Consider the following 27,363-nt stretch of genomic DNA (forward strand, 5'->3'; position numbering starts at 1 on the left):
AAATTAATTTTGCTTTCTCTTTCAGCCATGGGAATGTAACATGATGCCTTCTGCTGCATGAAGTCCTTTTTCCTTTTTCCTACCAGAAACCTTTTCACTATGAATCTACTCAGAAATTGTGATGGGCTTGTGATACCCCAAAGCGGACATTCCATTTCAGTGCTCAAGTTATGTGCCTGTAGGAATGCCTCTTTATTTCTAATACATATTCTCTGATGTTTAATTGCTGGTCATTTCTAAGAAGTTTAAATTTGGACTTGAGTAAACTTTCAACATTTAGTTTTATAGATATTTTCTGAAGAATCAGAGAAAAGCATTATTAACTCTAAAGGAAGACAAAGTTATAAATGTTTTAAATGATGATCAGTCAAAATACAGGAACTATACTCTGGTCAGTGTAAAAAAGCTGCAGCAGTTTCAAGTGGCTAACGATAGCATAACTTGTAATTAAGAAGTCAGCAAAGTATAATGGAAATCAAATAACAGACTCTAAGTAATTTTCTGCAACATATACTTGTGTGTGCACCTGGCTATTGATCAGAAATAAATATGAATGCATAAGATTTAATTAGTCTGGTGCTCAGTGTGCACCTGCACCAGGCCAGTACCGTATCTGGGCACACTGCCTTGTATTCAAACTGTCTAGGTACTAAGGAAGATTACAGTATGCTGCAGAAGCAGACATAGATCCCAACCCTGAGGAACTCTATGCCGCAGACAGGCTTGTGACAAATATGCCAGTGCTTGCACTTGGAACCTACATTGCCACAATAATGGCTTGTGTGATAGGGACACCAAATCAGGTGTCTCTGGCCTCTGAGCTCTCTCTCAGGAGAAAGATCAATCCCTTCCCTTCAGATTTTCTTCTGGCTTTGGTTGTACTGGGTTTTGTAGGGTGGGCTTATTTTTAATTACTTTTACAGGCTCCCATAGTAATTAGTGACTTTAGTGCATTCATTAAAACAAACTAAATTACTCTCTTCTGTTGCTGGGTTGTATAGTACTTAGCACAACAGGAGTCAGATTACCAGTTAGACCTCTAGGAACTGCTGTGACATGAGTAATAATGACAACAACAACAAATAAGGCTGTCCATCCAAACCAAGTGCCACTTGATGTTCTATTTAGTGATGTTTTATTTATGGTGAACTTGAATTTAATTCAAGGTGAGGGAATCTTTGAGCCACGGATGGATGTCTGAAAGAGATGTTCCCTACTCAAAACATGTCATACCAAAGCCTGAGTGAGAAATCAGGAGAGTGACTGACCGGTCTGAATCCTGTCCCAGATGATGGACACGTAGTCATCTCGATCAGACCGTGACTGCTCGTGCCAGAAGCCCAGCGCGTGAAGGAATTCGTGCTCAACTGTTGCAATCCTGTCACAGCCGGCTCCAATTGAAAGCTGCTGCAAGCCGTACTGCCGGTTTCCCACTGAGGACCAGCAACTAATATGGAAAAAAGATTGGAAGACAAATCTGTGAAGTATATGCCACCCCTATGCCATGAGAAATCCAGAATGAGTCTGTTCAACAGGCCTTTCTTTGAGCGCTAGAGATACATTTTGCTATGAGTGTTTTTTCATTGATCTGTTCATTACTGGATCCTTCCCCCCCACGTGAAACTCTGCTTCGATGAGTAAGCAGCTCTCCCACTCTGGATAGATTGTTTTTAATGGGTTTTCTTTATCAGGAAAAAATTTAAAAAAATAAAATAAAAAAATAAAAAAAAATTAAACTATTTATGACTGAAAAAAATACAAAGATTATACGCACATGATTTAAGATATAAGATTTACTGCAAACTAACGAGTTGCTACTCCTTGTCTAGATCACCATAACTATCTGTGGGCATACTTTGGACGTGCCTTAGTGCCAGACAAACCATGGCCTTGCCACTTCTCACCTCAACCATCACAACCACCTCTCCATACTGTTTTGGCCTTTTGCTTTGGTGGCAGGTTGTGACTGCTAGGTCAGGTCCACCTCTGGGGACTGTACTCTGAAAGTCTGTCAGGTCTAAGAGGGCTTTTCTTCACCTCTTTTTTCCAGCTACTTGTGAGAGGTAGTTCTAGGGCAGTTGCCACTGACATACGCTCACAAGGCAGTGCCAAACTGCAGCTATACTGGAAGTTTTTATTAAAGAATAAAAAAATTCTGTGAGCTATCTGCACAAAGCAATAAAATGGCACCCCATCTCCACAAACTAGCAAGCACATTTAAATTGATGTTTTACACAGCAAATAAATCAACACTTACCCAATGAAATCCATAAAATTAATCAAGCACAAAATACTCCATAGGATTTGCAGTTCTATCACCCCAGAAGTGTAAAAAGCAAGCATACCAGGCACGGTAGGACCCTGCAACTTATTAGTGAAGCACATTCCACAGGATTTCTCTTTCTACAAAGCAGTACAAGCCTTAGCTATTGATTACTCATTAAAATCACAGTATGGAGCCTGGGAGGGAGCACACACAGCTTCCATAATTTCACTGGCTTCCCTTGAGCTAGGCCTCATATTGATTATATTGCTTTTTCTGGTTGTACAAAAGTCTAAGAAGTCCATTAAAATTCTGGGTATACTTCATACTACAGCAGATGCCTCTGGCTTCATGGCTGCTGCATAGAGCGCAGCAGGCTACAAGCACATCCTGGACACTTGGTAAAATCAACATTCAAACACCAGTGGATGCAGCTTCCCCTTGCCTTCGTTCTGCCAATTGCTTATGACACCAACATTCTGCAGCCACGGAGGGAATAAATGTGCATTCTGTCACTCAGTACTAAGAATAAAGCCATATGAGTGGGACAAAGGACACCTGGAGCCCACCCCATGATAAAGATGTCTTTCTTTAGGGAAGGGGAAGATGGAAAAAAATCCCAGCTTCTTCACGTGTTGTAGTCTGTCTCTGTCAGTTCAGTGCCTTCTGCTCTGCTTGTTGTTCCATCAGAGTTTAGAGTAGTGGGGAGGTATTTTCTCTCACTAATCTCACCAACCTGCTTTTTAAAAGGCAGACCATAAGAAGACACATGCCATCAGTAGCAGTGCTGTTCTCAAAGAACCGTTAGTTTTGCCAGGCTTGTTTTTACACTCACGTCCTGCTAGCAAATTACTGTCTATAGTTTCAAAGATCACCCTTTGCCTTATGCCACAGTGCCAAGAAGCTGAAGTGACCTCCTAGGAATGCTCCATGAAAACTTGGTTTCCCATTAGGAAATACATGATACAGCGTTGGTTCTCTCTGGTCTGCTAACCATCTGACTCTACCACACCATGTTAGTTTTCCTGGTGAATAAGCCCCGTCCTTCATGAGAAGAGTAGTAATGGCACTTTCCGGACTGCTAGATGAGCTTTGCAGGTATGTGCCACTTCTGATGCTCTTGCACTTCCATCTTTCACAAACATTTCTCAGGTATTCTGCTTATTGTAGGGATGGGAGGAAAGAAAAGGTGTTTAAACAGATTTTCAGTCTAACCTCTGCTGCAAATGTGTAGACTTGAGTTAGTTGCTACTTGTTTAGTGCTATATGTATTTGTGAATGTAGTAGAGGTGGTAGCCAAGCCCCGGCATGTGTTAGATGAACTGTAGGGATAGGGCTCTTCTCTTGGGGGTTGATGGCACTGTGTACATTCATCAGAGACTACAGGCTTGTTTTTGTACAGGGCAGCCAACAAACTGACAGCTGATTTCCTTTGTGACTAACTTAGAGTTCAATAAGATAATCCAGACCATTCTGGCCTACTAGTCGGAAGGTTTTTCATTTTTTGAAAGGAAGTTCCCTCATCTTCTTCTGTATGTTTCACAGATGTAAACCAGATCAGAAACGCAAAGACAATTTGACTTCTTGTTGGTGACAAAAAAAAGTTATGAATTACAGTTGGGGTTGCCAGGAACTTTGTGTTTCTGTGTGCGCTGTGCCTTCCGGACTGAGTTCTCCTGAAGGAGGGAGTTCTACAGGAGTTCTATTTAATAAAAAGAAATCTAGAAACAGAAGAGTGGAAGTGGGTTGCTTCTTGCATTTTTCATCTTGACTCATTATATCAGACCACAAGAGTGGGGCAAAATGAAAGGCAGTCACTGCTGGATTGGTTCTGATAATTTTGTCGTCCATCCCAAACCCAGCTCACTGAAATCGGACAACCATTTTCAGGAGTCTGTAGTTTATCTGCAGGCTTTTTTAAAAAGCATGCTGACTATTCATGGTGTTAGTGCTGCGTCAACTGAGATAACAAAACCATTTCAGAGGAAGCACCACACTAGGCAGTAAAGGCAAGATACGTTATCCAACTAGACTGACTTGTCTTCTCATTCACTGCGTCTCCTCTGTGTCTATTAGAAAATAAATAATGAGCTAATAAATCAACCATTGAGCAGAAGCTTCTTAATTGTCATGGCTAAAAGCTGTCATTCTTTTTTTTCAGGTACAATTATTTGTAAATTTGATGTATAACTTCATGTGACCAAGAAATCCAAAGTTTGGTTACATGAGCTTTCCATTAGGTTCACAGACACTGTGAAAATGCATTACTTTCTCTGTAGCCACTTATACATCTTTTGGGGTTGAGTTTCAATGTCAGGTGCACAGCATGAAGATTAGAAAATATAGAGTTGGAGAATGAAGAACTTTTGAGACAATTATCTGATATAAATATCTCAGAACGAGCTAAAAGGAATAGAAAACATTTCTATTAGAAAATGTTTTCCCATTTGTAAGTGCATTTTCTTGTATCAGGAGATGATTTTCTGAAAGTAAATTCCATCCCCATGCTATCAAGGTTTCCCTGATCTCCTTTTCCAACAAGAGAGAAATGGGCTGGTGCAGTGTGCAGGGCACATTTGTTCTGTTACACTGTTTTGATAAAGACTGTCTTAGAAAAGGAAGCAGCTGGTGCAAATTTGATTGCTTTCCTAGAAAATTATTTTGCAAAAACTAAGGTGAAACAGGGTAACTACTGATCAGAACAGATAAACTGAAACCTCAGTGTAACATCACAGCGCTAGGCAGCGTTTAATCATCTGGATGTTTATGTGACATTGTTCAAATGCAGTTCGAATTGTTACAGTGAAGCAAATGCATTGCCCCACAGTTGAACCTATCACATTTCCAATAGGCTTTTTTTCTAAAGCCTATGATATGCTTACTATGACCACACGAGTGTGACATTCCATATAGCCAAAGATCAGTCAAGAAATTAACGGGCTTGTTTCAGATCTTCGCCTCTTCAGGGACTTGATTATTCATTACATTTAGAAGCAAGTATCAGTGAGAAACTTAATTACTACTATATAATACTTGCTTTGGAAGATACTACATTTTCTAGTTAAAAAAAAAAAAAAAAAAGACAGAAAATGAACACAAAGAAAACCAGAGAATTACAACCAGATAGATGAGTTTTAGAGGAATGCTTGACATGAATACAGTCTGTAGCCAAAAAGAAATAAAAGGGTAAGAATTATTTTATAATTTTCCTCTTACCCACTGCCTTTGAACACAGATATATAATTCTCCTCTCCTTCCCAAGGTTTGAAGTCAATACAGGTTTTGAGTCGATACTGTTCAAAAGCCTTGAGGATGACTCCTTTAGCATTAACTTCTGCAATGTAAACAGTGTTTTTGTCAGTGTTGAGCCACTGGGTTTGTACTGTTACCCATATGAAGCAAGTCCAAAGTGCCCGTACCTTAAGGGCGGGTCTTGCTCCAGCAATCTTTAATCAAAATAAACATTTTTGCTGGGCTAAGACCTGTGTAACAGAGCAGTGGAACAGGATGCCCAGAGAGGTTGTGATGTCTCCTTCTCTGGAAATATTCACAGCTTGCCTGGACACATTTCTGTGCAATATACTGTAGGAAACCTGATTTACCAGAGGGTTAGACTAGATGATTTCCAGAGCTCCCTTCCAACCCTACAATTCTGTGATTCTGAGAACTTGAATTCCCTCTCTCACCATTCCTCTCTGCCATGCAAAGCCACAGCTAAGTGGACCTGAAGAGATGGAGAGCAGCACAACCCCACAACAGGGCACTCAGCGATGTGCCACTGCAAACTGCATTGCAACACAGAATTGTCAGTTTGCCCCCAGTGCTCTAGGTGGTGTAAACAGCCAAGTAAGCTGCCTGGATTTAATAAGATCATTAGTGTCATTTTATTTCTTCTTAGAACAGTTTAATGTCTTGAACATAAGCTTTTCAAAGCAAACCAATCTGCCAGGTCATTACAATGTCAGGTTAAGAGCATCCAGAGAAGAGATGGGACCCCAGTACCAGTACCAAGGTGAGATATCCTGCTAGTTCATTTTCAGGCCAAATCCTGTTGGGGGAAATGGCCTGCTCTAGACTAACAGCGTGGCAGTAGGAAGAGGAAAGGATGCCACGGATCTTTACTGACCTGTAATCAACATTTCAATCAAAGTGACATACAGACATTGTCGAGGACAAATACTGTACCCAGGCTATCATCAAGGACATAGGGGACGACATGGGGCCAGCGATATTCATCACCAATGATGGAGTTTCGCTCTTGCATCTAAGAAAGAAAGTAAGTATGCAGTTTTCTGTAAAAACTGATCTAGGATCAAGGACTAAGATACTGCTAACACTATGTTTCTTATGAGATCATATAAGAAAGATAAGAAATCAAAGAGTTCAAAAACTTTGGAAGACTGAAAGGCCTATGGCTTGGGTTTGAAGTGAAACACGTTTCTCCCCATGCCTCCCATTTCTGCAGCATTTTCTCCATACAGATTGTTTGTAATTTTGATGCATATTTGAGGAGAGCTTCAGCTCCTGTGGGAAGCATTAAGTTCCGAAGTTCTGAGATGTGCACAGACATCAATAATTCTGCATTTTTTTTCATAACACTAAGATTTGTTCCTGTGCTATTAACAAATGCTTTCCTTAACTTCCATTGATATGCCTGGGCATAAGCAGTTCGTCAAAAAGGAAAAGAAAAACACTACTGACTTTCAGGGGCACATGATAATTTTTTTGGCTTCTACTACGTATCTTTGAGATGTAACTGGTTATGCTAATATTTTTTACACTTACTGATTGAACAGGGATAGGGAACGTGGTATCTCACAGGTCTGATTTTCCATTGGTTCTGGTTTATCTGTTTACACAATGAAAGTTTTGCAGCACTGGTCTATAAAGTTAATTGGCTCATAATTTACATGGATATTCTGCAGATAAATTAAGAATGTTTAATATGACCCTGTCTGGATGTGATCTGTGCTGCTGGATATCCTAAAAGTACAAACATAAAAACAACAGCAAAGAAAACATGATGCTAATGATATTGATCTACTGGCTAAACTGACCTTATTCTGGATAATGTTTCTGTAAACGCACCCGAGTCCTTCATTGCCTATGACATTTTGTAGAAATGCATCTCCAAACATTTCCAGTTCATTGTAACACAAACAGCATTTATTGTTCGTATGAGCAGGGTGCATCAATCACATTTCACACCACTAATATTTTACGTTGCATGAGTCAATGACACAGTTCTGGTTTTATATTTTACATTCAAACTCACCCCATCAAGTTTGATGTCTCCCTCAAAAAGGTCCAGTCCTAAGGCTAAAGAGAAGAGGAGATTAACATGTAGTTATTATACTGATCTATAGCTACCAGCAAAATAAAAAAAGAGAGAGAAAATGAATTAAAAAAAAAAAAACAAACCCAAACCTTCATTGATGTCAAAGATGTCTTGATCAATTCCTCCATCTACGTCTACTTCTGAAAAATAAAAAGACAAGTGAGGTAGGATGTGAGCCCTTGCTGTTATCTTTATGATGTGTGAAAATTAATGCAATAACAATAACAGTAATTATAAATCTGCGTCTGTCCTAGCAATGTTTATGAGCAGCTGTTTTTGTTGACTGCCTCTCATGCATACAAATTGATCTGTAAACAGAACTCACCAGTAGTTTCCAGGGCAGGCTGGGGAGAAGAAAGGAAAAGATATATTATTAGAAAGGCACACAATGAAAAGCAGCTAGCATTATTCTCTCTACACTACTAGAGATGCATTTATGCTCAAATAACAGTATTTATCACATTGCTTGTATTGGGCTGATTGGACCCACTGTCTTCTCATTTGACTGGAAATGCTCATTTTCTTGTTTCAGCTTTTTGCCCATTCCACGCCAGGCTACCCAACATGCAAGTCAACTGGTACTGCTCCTGTAAAGTTTTCACAACCCATTACTTCTATGAAAACAAATATCGCTACTAGTAAAGTACTGTACAGAACCTATGAAAGGTATACCTAACTGTCAATTGTAAAGCAGCATCTGGGGAACAAATCCCCTGTAAATCCATAGTGTCAAGTTTTATTGCTTTTGTGTCCTATCATTACTTTCCTTTATCACAAGATATCCACAAAAGAGTCTCCAGTTCATGTATTCAAAATTTGAAATGAAAGTGGAGCTTGTAAAATAAGCTGAAATTTCTTCAAACCGTGTATTACACACTATTTATTTGCTTTTAAACATCTACTCTTACACCAATTTTTTGTTAATGTGAAAGAAAAAAAAATACAACAGAGAATTGAAGCTTGCAATACTTAAAATCACATTTTCTCTTATATTAAATAATGCTAATGGAGCAGTGAGGTGCTGGCACAGCTACCAGGGGAACCTGTGGATGCCCCATCCCTGGAGGTGCTCAAGGCCAGGTTAGATGGGGCCCTGGGCAGCTGAGCTGGTTGGGGGCAGCTCTGCACACAGCAGGGGGGTTGGAACTGGATGAGTGTTAAGGTCCTTTCCAACACAATACATTCTATGACTCTGTAACTCTACAATTCTATGCTGAACAGCCTTACAGCCATTAATGGAGGACAGACATTTTTATAGTTTCAGTAATTATAAACTTCTATGTTCTCATATCTACTAATCAGAAAACATAACTATGCTAATGGTAAAAATTGGCTAGCTCATGAAAAAAGCTCCTTTATCTAAAGTCAGAGCTCATAAACAGAAATCGGTGTAGCTAAGCCCAGCAGTGTCTAAGGTACATAAAACGAAGTATGAATCCATTACTGACAAAATCAATTGAAATCCAGGCTAGTACTGGATCTGAAAATTGTCACTGAATGTTTTACATTGATGGAATTCTTTTCATCATTCCTTCTTATTTATTTTGGAACAAAATTAGGCCCTTAGTCATGTGAATCTTAACAGCAAATTACTCCAAAGAAGTATCTGTGTATTACTTGTTCAAGTAACAACAGCTTCAGTCTTAGCACCGGCCTGACAGCTAAGACCCAGGTGATGAATTTCTAGCCTCCAAAAATGTTCTGAACAAATAAGAGATTCACATTTCACAGGCACATAACAGGGGAAGTACACCTACGAGGTGTTCCAATGAGGAAACTGATTTAATCTGAACAAAACTACTTATAAATCTACACCCAAACTGTGTTGGGTTTGTTTTTGTTTTCTGGAACATTTATAATATTAGACCATAACTTTTCACGCAACACGACACACATGAATTAAGTTTCACTGGAGGTTGGTCAAACCATGGCTTGTCAGCATACTTAACTGGCTTATAATTCAAGTGCATCTCAAATAGGTGGGAAAAACACCTCACCTATTCTAGTTGTAAAAATTGCGCATTGGTGGTAATCGGTGGAGAAATAAATGAGTTGCTGCATACAAAATTCATCTGTCTCTAAGATAGGTATGGAACCATCTCAATGCCCTGGCATCTCTAAAAGATGATGGACCTCACTGAGCTTCCATCCAAAGATGTGATGGATCACCCAGTGAAAACTCTGTGGTCTCATCATAGACATAGGCTGTAATATGGTCAAACTCTTAGAGTAGTAGCATCCAGAAATGTGAAAGAAGCTCTTCCTGGCTACAATGAACATGGAAATCAAGTAAGTAGCCCTGATGTTCTAAAGACCCCCTGACACATAGACAAGCCTACTAAGAACAGCAGCTCAAGGGAAACAGAAATCTTTGTTTCTGCTCCACGAAGAAGAAACAGAATTCTTATTTTGGAACAACCATACACTTCAGTTTTTTCCTCCCAAACTCATATCAAACTGTATTGCTTATTTAAGCATACAAAGAAAATGTTCTATTTGCTTTCTTACCTGATTCCAGACCACCTGAAGAAGACAACTTAGGAGCACAAGCACAGAAAGCCAGTTCATGTTGTTATCCAGTCAGCAAACATCTGAACTAACAGAATTCAGACCAACTTGGTGTTTAAGACAGTAAATATCATAAACTGAAACCTTTGTCCTTTCATCAACGATTAACTTCCCCGCCTCTACCTTGTGAAGTCCATCATAACTGTACTAAGACAACTAACATGTAGTTCAATCAGTTTTAAGCACTTTTACATTGAGGGTGATTAAACATCAGAATAAGTTGCCTGGATAGGTTTTAAAGTCTCTATTCTTGGAGATATTCAAGACCCAGCTGGCCACATCTACGAGGACTCTTCTTTGAGCATGGAGGTCACACCAGAGAGTCTCCAGAGCCACCTTCCCACCTCATCCAATGTGTACATCTGTGAATAAAGCTGGCACTAAATCCCTTTGAAAAACTGAAAGCTCATAAGGCACTCAGCAGGTAAGACCTAAATATATTTATATGTTGGGGTTTTTTTGCAGAATTGGAAGGTGGGAATGCGTGAATCTACCCCCAACATACTTTTGGAATCTTGCTGTTAGAAAAGGCAATGTCATTTATACTGTCGATAAAAGCAAAGCACTGTACTTTGTCAGTAAATCAGCAGTATTCTTCTGGATTATTTTAAAAAAATCCATACATAATTAATCTTTAAAACGTCTCTTTTGCCCTTGTGTTATTGGTGTTCTTACTACTTGGAGTTTTTTCTGACTTCAGTCATCTATTTACAAACTGCCAGTGAGCGCTGAAACGGCTGGCTTCTTCTTACGCTTAAATTCAAGGTACTTGCGGATATTCTGTGATCAGACTTGGCGAGATGTTCATTTCCCCAGATCTGCTACCTGATTAGAATTCCAGAAAAACTAAAATGACATTTGGATTTTGTACGGTGACTGCAAAGAACAGATTTCCGCATGATTATATCAAAATTAATAACATTTCTCATAAAATTTCAAGTATCGGAGCTGGTAAGAAACAACTAATTGCTCTTAGGCAATTGCCAAACTTAACTTCTAGCTGCCTGATTCTAAGCTTATTTTACTTTTTAACCACTGAGAAGCAGTAGTTGTGGATGTCGCTGCTCCTACATCATCGTATTTTCTACAATGGTTAATAGCAAATAACGTAGTCCCCTATCCACCAACAATCACACTGCCAGTTGAGACTTTTTAATCAAAGCTTCTTCTGCAAGTTCAGCAGCCCTTGACTCCTTCCTAATGCCTTCTGCAGCTGCTGGGTGATGCCAGCAATTCTCCCTTCTGAGGTTCTCTAGGTTAGGCTGGCTATGCCTACAGTAACATTTACCAACTGGAACAGATTTGTAAATCAAAGTATTTGGTGCTAAGAACCTGGCTTCTATGTTGTACACATTTCTCGGCCAAGTTGTGATCTGACCCAAGGATTGCAAGTCAGCAGTGGCAACTGGACTGCATTAAGCAGGCTCTGAAGCACATATTCTGGTTTAGTTTCATACCAAAGGAATTCAGTTCATAAGCACCAGCACTCCTCTGTGATGCGAACTAAAGCATGTTAAGTGGGAATGATAATACTTGTTTAAAAAACACTGTCAGCTCAAGGAAAAGACTGCAACAGCTACAATCATTATTCTGTGATTACAGTACCTGATCGGTACCTTCCAAAGGACTCAAAAGAATGAACATATTTTTTGGTGTGGCCACTTGGTGTTGGAAAAAAGCTTAGCAGACAGTTTTTCTATGCCTTTGGTCTGTTCTACATGCAACTGATAGGGACAGTCTCCTTTCTTACCCCACATCCACACTTGCAAGATGCATCAACCAACACTGACCTCACACCAACTTCTTCACAATAGGAGATACGAGGACCATTTTCCTGTCACAAAGAAGGATGGAATAAACCTCTAGATTGTGACCATTGCTGCTCAAGGAACAGGCTAAAGTGTGTCCAAGAAAGCAGTAGAAAGTGTTGGAATTGGTGTATAGTAACACAAAAGAGAGAAGGCACCATTGAAGCTAACCATTGCACACAAAGTTAGCCGGTGTACCTGACCCTGATTTGTTACACAGTTCACACACGTTTTCCTCCCCATTTACTCTGATTTTTAACTAGTTTAAGTTTTGACATCTCAGTCCGTAATCTGCTAACAAGAAAACACAGCACAACAGATAATTAAGTGACATGTGGAAAAAAAAAGGTGAAAGTTCTTTGCGTGACATGTGCCTCCCATGAGGTAGCAAACTGGATTAATGAATTCATGAAGGCTAGTGCAACATATTAAAATAGGTGGTGTGCATTTTCAGATGAATAAAAGTGGCAGTCTTAGGTTATGCATTTATCCTACAATTACCAAGACCTATAACAGCTAAAAGTAACACGTGTTCTTTCTTGATACAGTTAGGGACCTGTGGATCACAAGGATTCTGGTTATATTTCCAGTTTAATCCGCATGTAGAGTCCACCAACATCCTGACCAGACCAACATCCTGACCAGAAGCTCTATATTTGAGGAAAAAACATTAAACACAAAGCAGAAGGAACAGGTCTTTAGCAGGTTGCTTCTTTTCCTTTTTTTTACAGTTCTTTGCCTTCAAACATGTTTTACAACTTTTATGGGTGCTAAGCTATCTAAGAAGCCCTGAGTAACTATAAGAGACACCTGCAAAGTCTAAGATTTTGCTAGTCAATTAGATTTCTTTCCCTGCAGACCCACAGGCTCCCTTGCTGCTAGTACAAGCAATTACAAGGAAAGACATTAGAAATCGATGTGGAGGTTGCTGCAAATCTACTGTAGCGACCAGGGAGATCTCCAGCACCACACAGATGGGCATGCAGAGCAGGCTACTGTCTGTTTATGTCTGTGCCACCAAAGGTGGGCACTTCCATAGCATGGGTCGTAATAATAATCCTGCAGTTTGCATCTTGTGGTTTTATTGCAGAATAAGGAACATTCATCAGGCATTTTCCAGTGCAGACAGAAAGCTACATGTGCTTAGTAAAGCTATATCTGGGATAATAGCCCAGGAATGGAGAATAATGCTGGCAGAGATACTGGGAAAAAAATAAATGAATGAAGTGTGGGAGAGAACAAAAATATCTTTTAATGCTTGCATGTGGTCTGTAGGAGCAACTTAAATTCAATATGCAACATAATAGAACCAATTAAAAGAAAATAAGTAAGTAATAGCTCTATATGGACAGAGTTTTTCTAGCATCTTTGGTGGGTACTTTTGTACTTGGCTAGTTTTGTTGCTCCACACTTCAGCATAAACGCTTTGGTAATTTTGCTATCCATGTAGTGCAGTGAGCAGCTGTGAGTCAGGGCACGTTGACATTTAGGTGAAACCTGACTGAGTTTTCATGTGAACTTAAATGAGATAAATTAATTAAATCATCTTGAAAATTGCTGGCTTGTAGAGCATTATGTACCCCACTTAGCAGTGCTCACAGACCTGCTTCGAAAAAGCAGGATGATATTCCAGTGGTCCATCATTCTCAGATAGCTGGTTGTTCCTTGCTCTGTCTCAGACTTCATGTGTTATCTTGCACAAATTAGTTCCACTTTTTCCAGTTAATTTCATGAGGGGATAACACTGCAAAACTACCATGTTAGCTGAAGAGGCACAAGCACCAATAAAGATAAGAGCTGTCAGATAAACCTACGAGATAACACACCCTCAGTCAAATCCAATGTGTTTCAAGTTGGACGCCTAAGAATGTCAAGTTAGGAAACTCCAACGTCTACAAATCCTGCAGGAGTCACAAGGAAATAACATATGGGAGTGAAAATCACAATAAATTCCACCTTCTTATAGAGGAGCAAACATGACATGTTTGCTTTGACTAAGGGTTATCAAGAAAAGGAAACAGACCTTCCGTTTCCTCCCACTACCTAGATAAAGGTAAATGAAAAAAAGCAACATTACAAAGCAACCAGAGGAAGTTCGGGTGTATAACACTTCACACTCTGCTGCCCATTGACACTTCAGGTGTTCTTTAACTGTTATCTTTTCGTTTACGTGAGAAAACTGTCTTTTGTAAAACAAGATAATTTCTTACACAAATTGCACCTCTTCCCCTCCAGTGGAACCTGAACTACACCTGACGTGTTTTCTCACAATCATGTGTTATCAGTGGGATTACACTGGGAAACAAACTGTGACCAGTATGCACCCCAAAGCAGCTGCAGCTGGCCATGATATGCTAAAGCTCCAGGAGCACATTCCAGGGATGTGAGATGTGGGAGCCTTCACTAGGGGGAACCTCTCTCTTCATTCCAGAGGCCTGAGGCAACTTCAAAGCACCAAGAAGCTTGTAAGACCACAAGCCTACCTGGACTTGGCACCTCATCACTGCAGCAGTTGGTGAGTGTGCAGCTATGAAGCACGAAGGCAAAACCAGCACCAGCCCCATTGCTCCTAGCACAGACAGCAGTAGTCCTCAGATGCCCCCTGGTGATTTCCAGCTGCACTGCAACCCTTTAATCTTAAAAGAACTCTGAAAAATATGTTAGAGGAAGGAGAGGAATTGCAAAGAAAGAGCTTGCATGGGTATGTTGCACTCAGTGTCCAGCTGTGAAGCAGGAAGCACTCGCTTCTCCCTCGGTGGACACAGCCCCCATGATAAAACACACGGCCACAGCTTTGTGTTTGAGGTTTCAAAGCATATCAGAAACATTCTTGCTGGGATCATTCCAATCCACAGTAAAGTCTCTTAACCCCTAAGCCATTTAAGATGCATTAACGCTTTATGAAATATCTGAGTAGAAATATCCTACGACTAAAAGTATCAAGGAGTACAAGTACTGAGAAAATTAGCCTTCTTAAGTACTGTATTTACAGACAACCCAAAAATATTCAGTGCCCTCTTGTGGCTTGCATTAAGAAAGAAGAAAAAAAAAATCATAGAAGAAACTACTGAAGTTTGAACACTCTCACAACTGAGGTGGCACATCCATCGTACCTTCCATGACACCACTGCCACAAACATGAGCCTGGAGAAAGGCCTGTTGAAAGACCCAGATAAGCGAGGAAAGGCTGAGAGAGGTGGCACCCTTCAGCCCATGGAAGAAGTGGCTCAGATTGGTCTCATCTAAGTCTACCTGCTGGGACAGAGCCAGGCTCTTTGCAGTGGTGCCTACTGTCAAGCTTAGAGGCAATGGGTACAAACATGGAGCACAGGATGTTTCCTCAGAGCACCAGGAGCACTTTATGCTGTGCAGGTGACGGAGCACTGGCACAGGCTGCCCAGAGGCTGTGTGAGCTCTGCTCCTCAGAGACCTTCAGCAGCTGCCTGGACATGGGGCTGGGCCCCTGTTCTGGTGCCCATGATATTTACCCCTGAGGCCCACGTCAGCTCCAAGGTATTGAGGGCACAGCCAGAGGAGCTTCTGAAGTATAAAGACCAAGAGACAATACTCAGAAGTTAAATAACATAATCTTATCTATGTAATTGCTGAATAAAAGACAGAAAGGACAATGGGAAGGATACTTAAATAAGGAAATCCTATGAAAGTTGCTGCAAAGTCTGACTGAACAAGGGAGGTTAAGGCTGGAAAATGAAGGGGTGAACGCTGGCCCTTCCCAAAGCAGACATAAATTTAAGCACCATAACAGTCCAAGCCAACTTTATGAAATGAAAATCAGGCTGGCAAATCACTGTAAAGTAGTAATTATAACAACACTGTAAAAGCCTTCTTATAATAGTGGTCCTGAACTTTGTCTTCTACGTATATTCAAACACATAACAGGACACAGAAGAGACCTGGTATCTAGAACCAGTTTAAATGCATTCTGTACTGAGAAGAGACCACGTGACGTTTGTGTCATTTAATCGCTAGTTCCAACAATTCTAAAAGAACTTTGAAGGTGCTTCTCTCTTTGTCACAGAATACCTGAGATTAGAAGGCACCTCTGGGTCCATCAGACCCAAGCCCTGCTCCAGCGGGGACACCCAGATCCCCTGATCAGGAAGAAATCACACAGAGCTGCTGGGAAACCTGTGCCAGTGCTCAATCACCCCCACAGCACAGGTGCTGCCTGGTGCTCAGAGGGAGCCTCCTCTGTTCCAGTTTGTGCCCAATAAAACAAAAGGTATCCAAAAAATATCCTAAAATCTATTGCATACTTACAGTAGTTCTAACAAACCTCGTGTGTTCACGTCTCACTGGTCTGAAGAAGAACATCTCAAGAGGAGTCCAAAAATGCTTCCCAATATGAATACCTTCTAGGCCTGACTACGTATCAGAAGATGACCCAGACACAGAAATGTCTCTCTTTCCCAGGGAATGAAGTCCTGACTAAGGACTGGAGCAGGACAAAGGAGAGAGTTCTACAGAGCTCACTTATTACATTATGAATATGCAGCCAAGGAGAATTAAACACACTGAGTGCATTGTCTCTAAATAATGAGATACGCTTTGCTACAGTGTAAGAAAATTAAATGGAATCTCTAACAAAGGGCTTATAACCTGATTTAAGTGGTACAATAATATATTTAGAGCTCACAAAACTACGTTACAAGGAGAAAGAACACTACAAAACAGAAAGTAAATTTATTTATTTTTTACCAACTTCTACCACTCAAAATAAGACCTTAACTCAAATCTCATAACCACATTACTGTCTATGTGACCTTAGACTATAAAAAACACAATAACTAATGAAAGGGCTTTTCAGCCCAGAGGAGCACCAGGACAAACCACCTGCACGCCACCACATTGGTCCAATAATGCAACCAGAAATTCTTTTCGCAGCAAAAACAAAGAAAAAGAGCAAACAAAGCCCCACGTTAGTTCTTCTCACTAAATCTACCTAAATAACAAGGTTTGCTATTGGCATCAAACGTTACGTAAATCTTTCTTTTAGGAAGTTACTTCTCTATTAACTCAGCATGGGACAGCAATAACCTAACAGGAGAGGGTGAAAAGATGCATTAGGAACAGTTTTGTCCAACCTCTCAACTTTTTTCAGTCATCCTTCATGAAAAGATCTTAAGACGTGATGTAAAATAGCTTGTCAGCACATGAGAGGGTTGTGAGATTACGCCACAAACCATTAGTTTCAGTAACACACACACTACTATTAACTTAAAACTATGAAAGCATATACATGACCATGAACCGGAGTTTAAGAAGTATCTGAAGAAGAAGTAGCAGCAGCAAATGGACTGATCATCTTTATTCTGCAACAAAGAAACAAATAGAAAATAAAATACTTTAATAGAAGAAAAAAAAAATAAGGGAAAAATTTAAACATAACATAGCATATTTCAACTATACACAATGCAACGTGAACATATTATTCAACAGCAATGTCTTAGTAAAGGTTGTATGTTTTGAGTACAAGCATGGCTCATTACAAATACACAACGTTTTATGCATGTTTGAGTTTCAGTAAGAAAGATCATGACCAGAAGCAGCATATTTAAACAGATCGATTCATGTTCCAGAAACGCTTACCTAGCGAATGTGCAGGATGCAATCTCTTCATATTAGAAGTTTAAAATATTAAAAGCAAGGCAGTGCCTACCAATACAGACATTAGCAAATGCAAATAAAGGGAATAAACATCGTGCAAGTTTCTTTTTTTTTTTTTGCTTTTTTAATATTGCATTGATACACATTTGTTGCTTTAAAATATGCACTGAAGTCTTTTTGTTTAAAAGGGAACAAAATGCTACTTCAGCAACTATGCATCAAGTGGCAACTAATTATTGCTATAGAAGAACTCGCTTCCCAGACTTTTAAAGTAGATGTAATCTCATTTGCAATTCTTAAATTACTCTCAAGTAACAGAAATAACCAGTTCCAGTGTCCACAAGGTGTTCTGAATCTGTATTGGCTATAGGCAGTCATTGCCAGATTATATAAATAAGTTACTGAATCTAAAGAAGTTACCCAAACTTTCATATAACTAATTAAATTAACTTGCAAACTTACACAGCAATAAAAAACACACACCATGGTCATTTTCTTTTAAAAAGTTAAATCTTTAGCATCAGGCTACATCAAAAATCCTTCGCCCTGTTTTGTAGTTGGCTTTGCAGAGGAACAAAGGGGGGAAAAAAAGAAACCTAAACAAACTTTTCCCTTTGCTTTCGGTGAAGCACTCCAAAGAGGCGTGTGGTCAAAAGAACACTAAAACAGACTGAGTGAGAATACTCAGACAGGAGGAGTCTGGAGGTTGTACTCCTGCACAACTGGTATCATTGTGTACAAATCACCAACTAGACAGAAATAGAAAAGAAGACCAGGTGTGTTCTTCACCGCCACACATACAGTACACGTTAAGAACAGTTTGACGCTGGGTCACTGCCACGCAGTGTGAAGGTTCAGTCCTCAAAGGTATACATTCAGAACTGTCTCTGTCTAAATCCCCAGAAATGTCATCTCTGCAGATGACTTATTTTTTATTTCCCCTTCCTCCCATTAATATTAAAGATCTGGATGTTCTTTTAAAAATGTATTTTCTATTTCAATTCAAAATTGGTAAGTGCTGTTTCTTGGGTTTTGTTGGTTGTTTTTCCTCCAATTTTAATGACAGTCTTGCTAAGAATTATCATGAATAGCAGAATGATGGTAATTAATTTATAGCAAGCTTTTCTTCTCAAGTGTTTCTTTCAAGCCTTTGGATGCAGCAGATGTCCACACATTAAACAGTTTCACCAAAACAAACAAGTTCATTTCTGAGCACCAATTTGTCCGAAGCCAATAAATGCTCTACTTACACAGTCTGCTGTGAGAGACAGAACAGACGGTAACTTAAATTCCTAAAACTACTGAAGTTTTTAAAGACCTCCAATGAAACAAAAAACCAGCTTGTCACACTCACGTAGCAAGGAAGTACATCTCTTGCATGCCTTCCTGAATTGCCTGGAAAGTATGGCAGGGGGGCTTATCTTCACTGATAGTTAGGAGAATGGTGAAAACCCTACATTCAGTTTTCTAATCAAGTATCCTACTTCAGTTATGCTCAAAAAGGGGAAGAAAGTAGATGTAATTATTCCCAGGCAATGGCAACATTCTTTCTTAGTGAAAGAAACCTCTGCATTGCTCATCTATACAAAACAAGTATTTTGATTTCTTACACCGGCACTGTTTTCATTTACACAGTAATGGTAAGGAACAAATCACAACATCAAATAAAACTCTGTCCTCGGGCAGGAGGACAACACAAATTGTTAAGAGACGAAAGATGAACTTAAATTCAACAGTGCAACAGAGCATCTTTGCATCTCTAAAATGCTGTTCTCGAAGTTCTTATTGGTCAATCAAAATATCCAGAATTAGTTAAAAAAAAAACAAACATATTGTAATTAACAGAGCAGTAGATGTTAGAGACAATGAAGACAAGAATTTGTTCCAGAAAGGTCTCTTGATTCCAAGAGACTGATCTTATTAAAAATATCAAGTTTGAGTTTCAGTAAAACCATATATGAAAAGTTCTTATCAACATGGAAAAAATTAAACCATTTTTTATTAATATACATTTCAGATTACCGACAGAAGTCATGTAATTTTTATTCTAAGATAACCAGTAAGACAGAAGTCCATACTTTAAAAGTTCACATGACAGGATTCTTGAACTGCATTTCGGTATTGGGCTTCTTCATCAAGCTGATAATTCTAAACAAAATGAAAATATCAAGATGGTCAAATAATCAAGTACCACAACCTCTAGTTCAATAATTCATTTTCCACATTTGAGGCTCTGTATTTCTGTAAGTATTTGATTTGATTATGTTGCACGGTATCCTTTATTTAACCAAGAACCAGAAGACAGAGAACTCAGATGAGCAGGACAAAGCTCATTAAGGCAGAAGAGTCCACCTTCTCTTCCTGGCTCAGTTACATTACAGAACAGTCAGCTCAGGAAAGCTGACTGCATCACACAGCTGTTCTACCAGGGCTTCCAATTAGCCATAACCTTTTTCATTAATAAACACAAAACCTTATCCCCACTCCACAATACTCATAGATTGTATCATATCTATCACAAAAGATGGGTGGTTAATCCTGCTTCTTTTGAAGAGATGTATTCTGTAATACATATATATTATAGAATAATACATCTTTTCGGTACAATTCTGGCAGGCTTCCCAAATCATAATTCCAATCACCAGTTCTACATCCTCAAGCTCTCAAGATGCACTCAAACTCAACAGCTCAATTCCCTGTGTCAGTCTCTTCCATGTCTTCATCAACAGATCACTCAACACAAAGTACATAATCTTTGTCTTCCTTAACCTGTGAGGCTGCCTATGTCTCAAATACCGTTTCTTCTATATAGGGCTAACACAGCATATCCTGAACTCTGTTAACACTCTCAAAACTACAGAATGAACTCTCCAAATCTCTAAGCCCATATGCAGGACTCAGCTGGTTGGCTTCAGTTATGATCCACCCAGTGACTACATCTGGGTATTCAGCTTTTAATCTACTCAAGGGCCATTTAATCAAAACGAGTCCAAAAGAACACTAACATCTTTTTTTACGTTGCAGCCCCTTTCACAACACAATGGAAGAGAGGCTGTAGCAGTATCCTGGCTTTTCAAGCTGAACTTTGAGTCCTGAGAACTATGGATTAACCTCAGGTGCCACAGAAGTCCAAAAATATCACATAAAACAGAGTATCACCCATTATGTTTTCCTCGGGAGGAAGAATAATAAACTGTTATAGAAAGAAAAAAAAGGTTCAGATTGAGAATGCAGAACTAAAGGCTTAAGTTAACAGCTTGGAGCTGTGCTTATTTAACTGTTGGCAACATCTATTCCTGGCAACATTTCCCATTGATAGCATGAAGTTAAGTATTCTACTCCCAGCTTCTGTCCAGAGCAGAAACAAAGTGCATAACCAATTGTTTATTTTTATTTTTTTTAGCATTTCTGTTTCTAATAAAGTAAAAACTAGCATTTACTCCCCTGCTTAACAAAGAGGGAAAAGCTTACCACAGATTCTCCATAGTCAAACTGGTGTCTCAGATTTAGATGGCTAACAAGATTTCTGGTAACCTGGCTAGAATCTGCCCAAGGGAGAGATACGCAAATAGGACAGATCTGAATTTGGGAAAGAGAAAGAAAAAGAGAAAAGTTTTAAAAGCTACTGGTAATAATAGAGAGTGCATTAAAGACATGTTCTAAGGGAATTACTAGTCTAAAGTAGTGTTGAATCTTACTACAGTTTACACAGAAATATAGTTTTAGATATTCTTTATTTCAGTGGTGTAACATTCAAAATTACATTTCAGCTTTCCAAGTTTGTTAGCACTTGCCTAAGGAGTGGAGGACTGTCACTTCTGTCTGCCACTCTATTCATTTCTGTTGTATAAAATTTAGAAAAGAAAATAATTGCTACATCTGACACTGTTTAAAAGGGTTTTCATGCACCTGAGATGATCAAGTTAGCATAAAGAAAAGATAACTCTTCCAATACGGATGAAATGAATAGAAAACAAAACAGATTTTTCTCCTCTGCTCCTACTGAATACCCCAGGTTATTTTCTAACTGTATGTTTCAAATAAAACAACAGTCAAGTTACAAATGGAATTCTATAAAAGCAGAACTCGGTTACTAAATGAAGGAGTGCATGTCAACTACAAAAGCTGTGTTTGTTTCAAACTGAGATAAATGAGACAGCTATGTGAGAAATGCCCTAAAACCAACCAAGTGCTGGACAAGAAGCTTTCAAATGAAAGCCATTCCTCTAGTTAAATGCAGTGCTATAAGTATTATGACTTAGTCAGATCACAGTGGCCTGTTAAGATATAGATGCTGCACACTTAAAATTCCTCACATGATCAGAATGAAAGTAGAAAGAATTATGCATAAGTAAAAACTTATTAAAAAGAGGTAACTCTACTTACTACAGGAACTATCTGATGAAGATGCCTGTTATTACAGTGATCCAGCAAGCGCTGTCTGGTAAAATTGGCTTCCTGACACAGGGGGCACTTGAAGGTTGGATGTCCACTGTAAGCAGAAATACAGTGTTAAAAAGAAAAAAAAGTGTTCTGGAAGTAGTATTACAGAAAGCTTAATTCAACAGTTAGATTGATATTACTTTCCCATATTTTAATAACAACAGCAAAAAACAACTTCTATTGATGTAACAGTAGACCTAACAGAGCATCTACCATTACTACTTCCAAATAGCAATTTTAAAGCACATTTATTACCTGTATGTCTAAATGCATTCTACTAAGACTTGGACTTCCCAAAATATTTGGTATCTAATTGCAACTGCACCTTATTCTTACTTGCTTACTTTGCGTTCAAATCTTTCAAGAAAGCACTGAAAAATCCAAACGTGTGGATGCAAACAAATTAGAAACTAAATACTTTTTTTAAAATAGAATTTGTTGCAGTTTCTTTTAGATAGCATAAGCTTACACTACAGTTAATTTGATAATAATTATAGGGAAATAAGCAGCTTACCTTGCATTTCCTTGACGAATTTGATTGTTAGCCATCTCTCCACTCGCTGGTACTGCATCATTCCTGCTACTTTATATGTAAGAAAAAAAAAGAAAAAAAAAAAAAAGATGAAAAATAGTGTTATTGTACTTGGCTATCAAAAGTTCTTAAAATTCATTAACACCAGAAAATATGAATTTCAAGACAAAACATGTAACAACACTAATATTCTGCTTTGGCATAGTCACTAATTAATCATGTAACAATATCCAGATGTTTAAGTTAAACACTGCTGCAACTAGTTCTGTTAGCAGTTTGAACTTCTGCTTTCAATATATTGATGGGCTGAAAACTGCAAAGCTCAGCCTGCTTAAAAATAGAATGTCAACACAGTACATAAAGCACAACCTATATATAACAAAAGGTCTATGAAACAGCATGTAAAAAAAAGGTCTTCGAAAAATAAACCAAAAGCAAACAAGCAAACAAAAATAATAACCCCACGACCAGGCTATAACACATCAGTCAGAAAGTATGAGGAAGAAAGTTCTTCAGCTCTACTATCTGAAAGCAAATTGGTAAATGGTATCTGATTTTACGGTGTGTAATATGCTGAAGGTTCCTTATACTTTTCATAAAAGATCAGCTCAAAGTAAAATCAATCTGAAAACAAAAGCTTACACAATAATGTTTTGAAACAGGATAACCACTAAAATAGAGTTGGGAAAGGAGAGAGAGGAACAAAAAGAGAAGGGAACTTCCTTGGGGCTAAATGTTATGAGATCTGTTACAAAGCAAGCTGCTCAAGTGCTGTCAAAGCAAAGCAAGTAAGCTGGAAATATTATACCATTTTTAGGAGACCCTAAAAAGATATTCCAGACCATCGTGTAGAAAGGTTTTCTTCTGTGTGCTGAGTAAAGAAAAATATCTGGAAAAACTGTCATCTTTTTAAGCCTAAGAACACAGACAATAATTATTACTAGAAGAAAACGCGTCCTGGAAAAACAAACAAACCACCACCACCAAAAACAAGCAAATAAAACGATTTCCGCTAGGGGAAAGAAATGCACTGTTATACATAAATCACCCTGATTACCTGTTCCCTGTTGAATCCTGGGAAATCTGTAATTTTGGAATAACAGAAGGAACACCGTATTCATCCTGGTACTTCTTACACTTTTTATAATGCTGTCTCATCCATGAAAACCTAACCTGTAAATGAAATGCCAAATTACTGAACTTATACCAAACAATCCAATGGTAGAAGGAAGATAATTCTGCAAACAGAAAGTATCATGTGCAGGGATTACATGGACATCATACGCAACAGAAAAACTAACTTATGTCTCTCCTCTCAGGATGAATGCCTTCGTCCCAAAGATACCATCTTCTCTGTCACTCTATGAGACTGGAGAGCATTCCTACACCCCACACCCTTAACAGCCAGATAACTTTGAGAACTCTTAGCTGTGAAAAATGCCAGTAAACTCCATTTGATTGAAACAAAGTTGTGGGACCTTCAAACTCTCACACTGAGATCAATGACTGAGGAGCTAACACAAAGAGGGGCCATAAGGATGGTATATGCACAACTGCTCTTTCATCCTTCTCTAGCCCACTCTTACTTTGTGCAGAGTAAAACTGTCTTATATTAAGTGTGTTCTGATAATACATAATCTTTCCATTTAAGGAAAACAAAGAAAAAAGAAAAAGAGGGGAATGAACACCAGCTTAATGATGCCTATCTGACTTAGATGCAAGGTAAGACGGAAATGAGTTGCCCTAATGAGTTGCCCACATTTTGTCCGAATTTGGACAAGCCCCACATCAGAACTTCAAGTTTAGTAGCACTGCCAGAAGTGCTTACAGGTTTAGAAGCCAAATAAGTCAAAATCATGAGTCTGTGCCCAGAGTTTGTCAAGGAACCTGCTTGGCTCTCCCTTTTGATTTATCAACTTGTTAGTGTTTCTTTCTCCCAGCTTTCACATAACAATGTGTTTTGAGGAACAAGGCAAGAAGCTCATCTTTCCACACTGGCAGACAGAGGTCCTAAGAGAAACCAAACTGACGGGAAGGCTACCTGAACTGGTAAATAAAATGTGTGGCTAAAATCCTAGATTCATTCATATTAGAAGATAGACTACTCTAGAGCTCAGTGGAGTCAGGATTTCACTCAATGTTTTGAAAACAATATCCACTTTACAAAGGCATAGTAAACAGACTGATTTAATATAGGGCAGGGAGAAACTTCATATGAATGTTGGTAAACGCAGAGCAATCAACTTATACTTGTCATCCTAAAATTAAATTGTAATATATTTATATAAATAAAATATTAAGAGCAGCTGTGATCGCTCTTACTTCCACAGTGAAAGTTTCTGAGGTTTCCCCTATATCTCCAGTGCTCATTTTCAGTAAGATAACTCACTGATAACAGTTTTATAGCTGCATTCAGTTTTCTCCTTGTTTCGTGGAAAACTGGCACTCCACTTAATCAGTGTAAACAAACCAAGGTTCTCTTCTACATCAGGCGTACCCAACAGATACCTGACAGCAGGCACTGCATACCTACTACATGCACAAGCCATACAGAGAAAAGCACTACAGGCTACGTTAGCTCCAATACACGAATGGCACACAGCAGAAGTGTCTGGTTAAAAGTAAGAGAATTCAATTTCCGTAAAGTTTTACTCTACCTGCTTCTCACAGCATCTACAGCCCCCAGAAGCTTTCTTCATACTGTTTTCGACATCTAGAGCCCTTTTGGGATATGATCTTTCTTTTTTAGTCACACTCCCCCGGCAGAGAGGACAATGTGTTCCACTTTCCCGCATTGCTGTCAAGAAGCACTTCCTGCAAAATCTAAATTAAAAAGTTACCAAGCAGGTTAGCAGAGTGAAGAAAGTTAGATACTTTGTCCCTGAAAAGGGATGAGAGATTACCAGCATAAAAGGGATACATCAGAGTTAACCCCTTACTGAACAGACGATTTTTTTTACAAGATAAACATTGGGAAAATGAAACAGCAGTGCTTAAAAAGAAGTATAAGGGAAATCAGGGGAATTTTTGGTAAAAACTGTCTACTATCTATTAGTCTATTGTCTACTATCCCTGAGCTGGACACTGGATTGATCATTAATGAGATATTAAATGGTGCAGTAGACACGTGGTACTGGAAATCTTATCAGAGTAACTTCTGTTTATCGTCCTTCAGTGGAGCCAAGAATACTACAAAGCTGCATTCCTGCCGTTTTCCCCAAGATTTCACTTCATTAGCTTTCCCGGATCTGCCCTGGCCTCTTTTTCTCGAAGCAATGTATCAACCATCCAAGCGATTTTGCATTTCTACCAGCCAGCACTTAGTGATTACACGTTCCTAAAAGCATGCACAGCTTTCCACTACGAATGAGTGAACTGAAAGTGACAACTCCGCTACGATCGCTTTAAAAACGAGTAGGAAGCTATAAATAAAGCTAAAAAAAAAACAACCGCAATTTCGGTCAGGTCTGGAAGTTGCTTCCAACTGCAGCACAGCCCGGCGCTGGCGAGACGCCGGGGGCTCGTTCCGGGGCGTGCCTTTGCTCACGGACGGCCCCACTCGCTACAAAAGAAACAGGTGAGGAAACAGCCAGGCCGACCGGCGGAGGCTGCACTGCGTCCCATTCCCGGCCCCGCACCTGCAAACTGGGCGGGGGGAGAAGGCAGGGAAATAAAGGCAGGAAGGCGGAGGAGGCGAGGCGAGCGCTTCCGAAGGAAGGAGGGGGGCGGGAGGAGGGATACCCACACGTGCTGGCAGTTCATAGTCCTCACGGGCGTTTTGAACACCTCCTGGCAGATGGGACAGTAAAAATCCTCCTCGCTGAAACGCGCGGCGGCGGCTTCCTCAGCCATGGCAGCACGTCGGGGCCTGTCTGTACGGAGCGGGGACGAGACGCCAGTCCGACCCGGCCGGCTCCGCTCTGCTTCCGCGGGGCCGGGCCGGAGGGCTGCAGGAAGATGGCGGGGGGCACCTGGCGCCAGGTGGGCGCCGGGCTGCGGCGGCGCGGCGGGGGGGGAGGGGAAGGGGCCCGGGCCTGCGCGCCGCCCGCCCCGCCCCTCCGGTGCCGGTCCGGGGAGCGCCGCCGCCCGCTCCCTCCCGCCGTCCGGCCCTGCTGTTACCTGCCGCCGCCCGCGGACGGAGATCGGCGGATGGTCTCAACCGCAGCTGCGGGCCGCCTCCGTACAGCGCCCAGGCCCCGCTGCCGCCGCCACTCGGGGGCCAGGGGCGGGCCCGGGGCGGGTCAGCGTTTCCATGGCGATCGCCTCCCGTTCCGGAGGGACTATTACGATATTTGCGGGGCGACCTCGCCCCGCCCTGCCCGGCGCCGCCGCCCCCTTTCTCTCTTCCTTGTCCCGTGGGCGTACCCGCGGCGGAGGGACACAGCGGGGCGGGCCTCTGTCTTCCGGTCGCGCTCCGGCATTGGGCTTCGGGCCGTAGCGGCGAGAAGCCGCAGTCCCGCCCCGCTTGGCGCCGGCCGACCGAGGGGAGCTTCGTCCCGCCGAGCCCGGCCGCGAGCGGGCGCCGCTGTGCGCGCCGCCAGGTCGGTGGCTGCGACCTCTGTGGCGGCGGGCGTGGGAGGTCGGGTGTGGGATTGTCCCTGTGGCAGCGCTGTGCAGCCGCCCCGTGTCCCGCTCTGCTGTTAAAGCTTCTCGCTCCCCAGGAGTTTCTAGAGTTAAGAGAATTCGTATCTGGAAAAGGTCTTGACGTCCAAATGTCCGCTTGGAGCCTTGCAAGTGCTGCTGGCCATCCTCTATGTGCCTGTCCTCTTATCGTCGTGCCCAC

The 27,363-nt window shown here is 40.5% G+C and overlaps 2 protein-coding genes across 3 annotated transcripts in view; both read right to left on the reverse strand.

Annotated features, from left to right (window-relative positions):
- MEP1B (meprin A subunit beta) overlaps nucleotides 1–17,304 on the reverse strand; it is a 30,562-nt gene extending 13,258 nt beyond the window's left edge. Inside the window, exons 1-9 of the mRNA XM_072327627.1 lie at nucleotides 13,581–17,304; nucleotides 11,920–12,003; nucleotides 10,110–10,137; nucleotides 7,927–7,945; nucleotides 7,691–7,741; nucleotides 7,539–7,582; nucleotides 6,449–6,527; nucleotides 5,480–5,597; nucleotides 1,269–1,447 (exon numbers count right to left, since the gene is read on the reverse strand). Coding sequence (XP_072183728.1) covers nucleotides 1,269–1,447; nucleotides 5,480–5,597; nucleotides 6,449–6,527; nucleotides 7,539–7,582; nucleotides 7,691–7,741; nucleotides 7,927–7,945; nucleotides 10,110–10,137; nucleotides 11,920–11,945 — 544 coding nt within the window. The 5' untranslated portion in view covers nucleotides 11,946–12,003; nucleotides 13,581–17,304. The remainder of the gene's footprint in view (nucleotides 1–1,268; nucleotides 1,448–5,479; nucleotides 5,598–6,448; nucleotides 6,528–7,538; nucleotides 7,583–7,690; nucleotides 7,742–7,926; nucleotides 7,946–10,109; nucleotides 10,138–11,919; nucleotides 12,004–13,580) is intronic.
- Nucleotides 17,305–19,683: 2,379 nt separating this feature from the next.
- Nucleotides 19,684–27,079, reverse strand: RNF138 (ring finger protein 138). Of its 2 annotated transcripts, XM_072327628.1 has the most exons (8): nucleotides 26,700–27,079; nucleotides 26,326–26,452; nucleotides 25,238–25,403; nucleotides 23,638–23,753; nucleotides 22,563–22,631; nucleotides 21,992–22,097; nucleotides 21,077–21,184; nucleotides 19,684–19,753 (listed from the first exon to the last, which is right to left on the reverse strand). In XM_072327628.1, the coding sequence occupies exons 2-8, from the start codon at nucleotides 26,430–26,432 to the stop codon at nucleotides 19,685–19,687; spliced, it is 741 nt and encodes a 246-aa protein (XP_072183729.1). In that variant the 5' UTR covers nucleotides 26,433–26,452; nucleotides 26,700–27,079; the 3' UTR covers nucleotide 19,684. The 2 variants fall into 2 exon arrangements, with proteins under 2 accessions (XP_072183729.1, XP_072183730.1); XM_072327629.1 differs by lacking the exon at nucleotides 26,326–26,452 and having other exon boundaries at nucleotides 26,700–27,075.
- Nucleotides 27,080–27,363: the final 284 nt, after the last annotated feature.

Source organism: Excalfactoria chinensis, chromosome 2 (genome assembly GCF_039878825.1).
Source record: "Excalfactoria chinensis isolate bCotChi1 chromosome 2, bCotChi1.hap2, whole genome shotgun sequence".
Lineage (NCBI taxonomy): Eukaryota > Metazoa > Chordata > Aves > Galliformes > Phasianidae > Excalfactoria > Excalfactoria chinensis.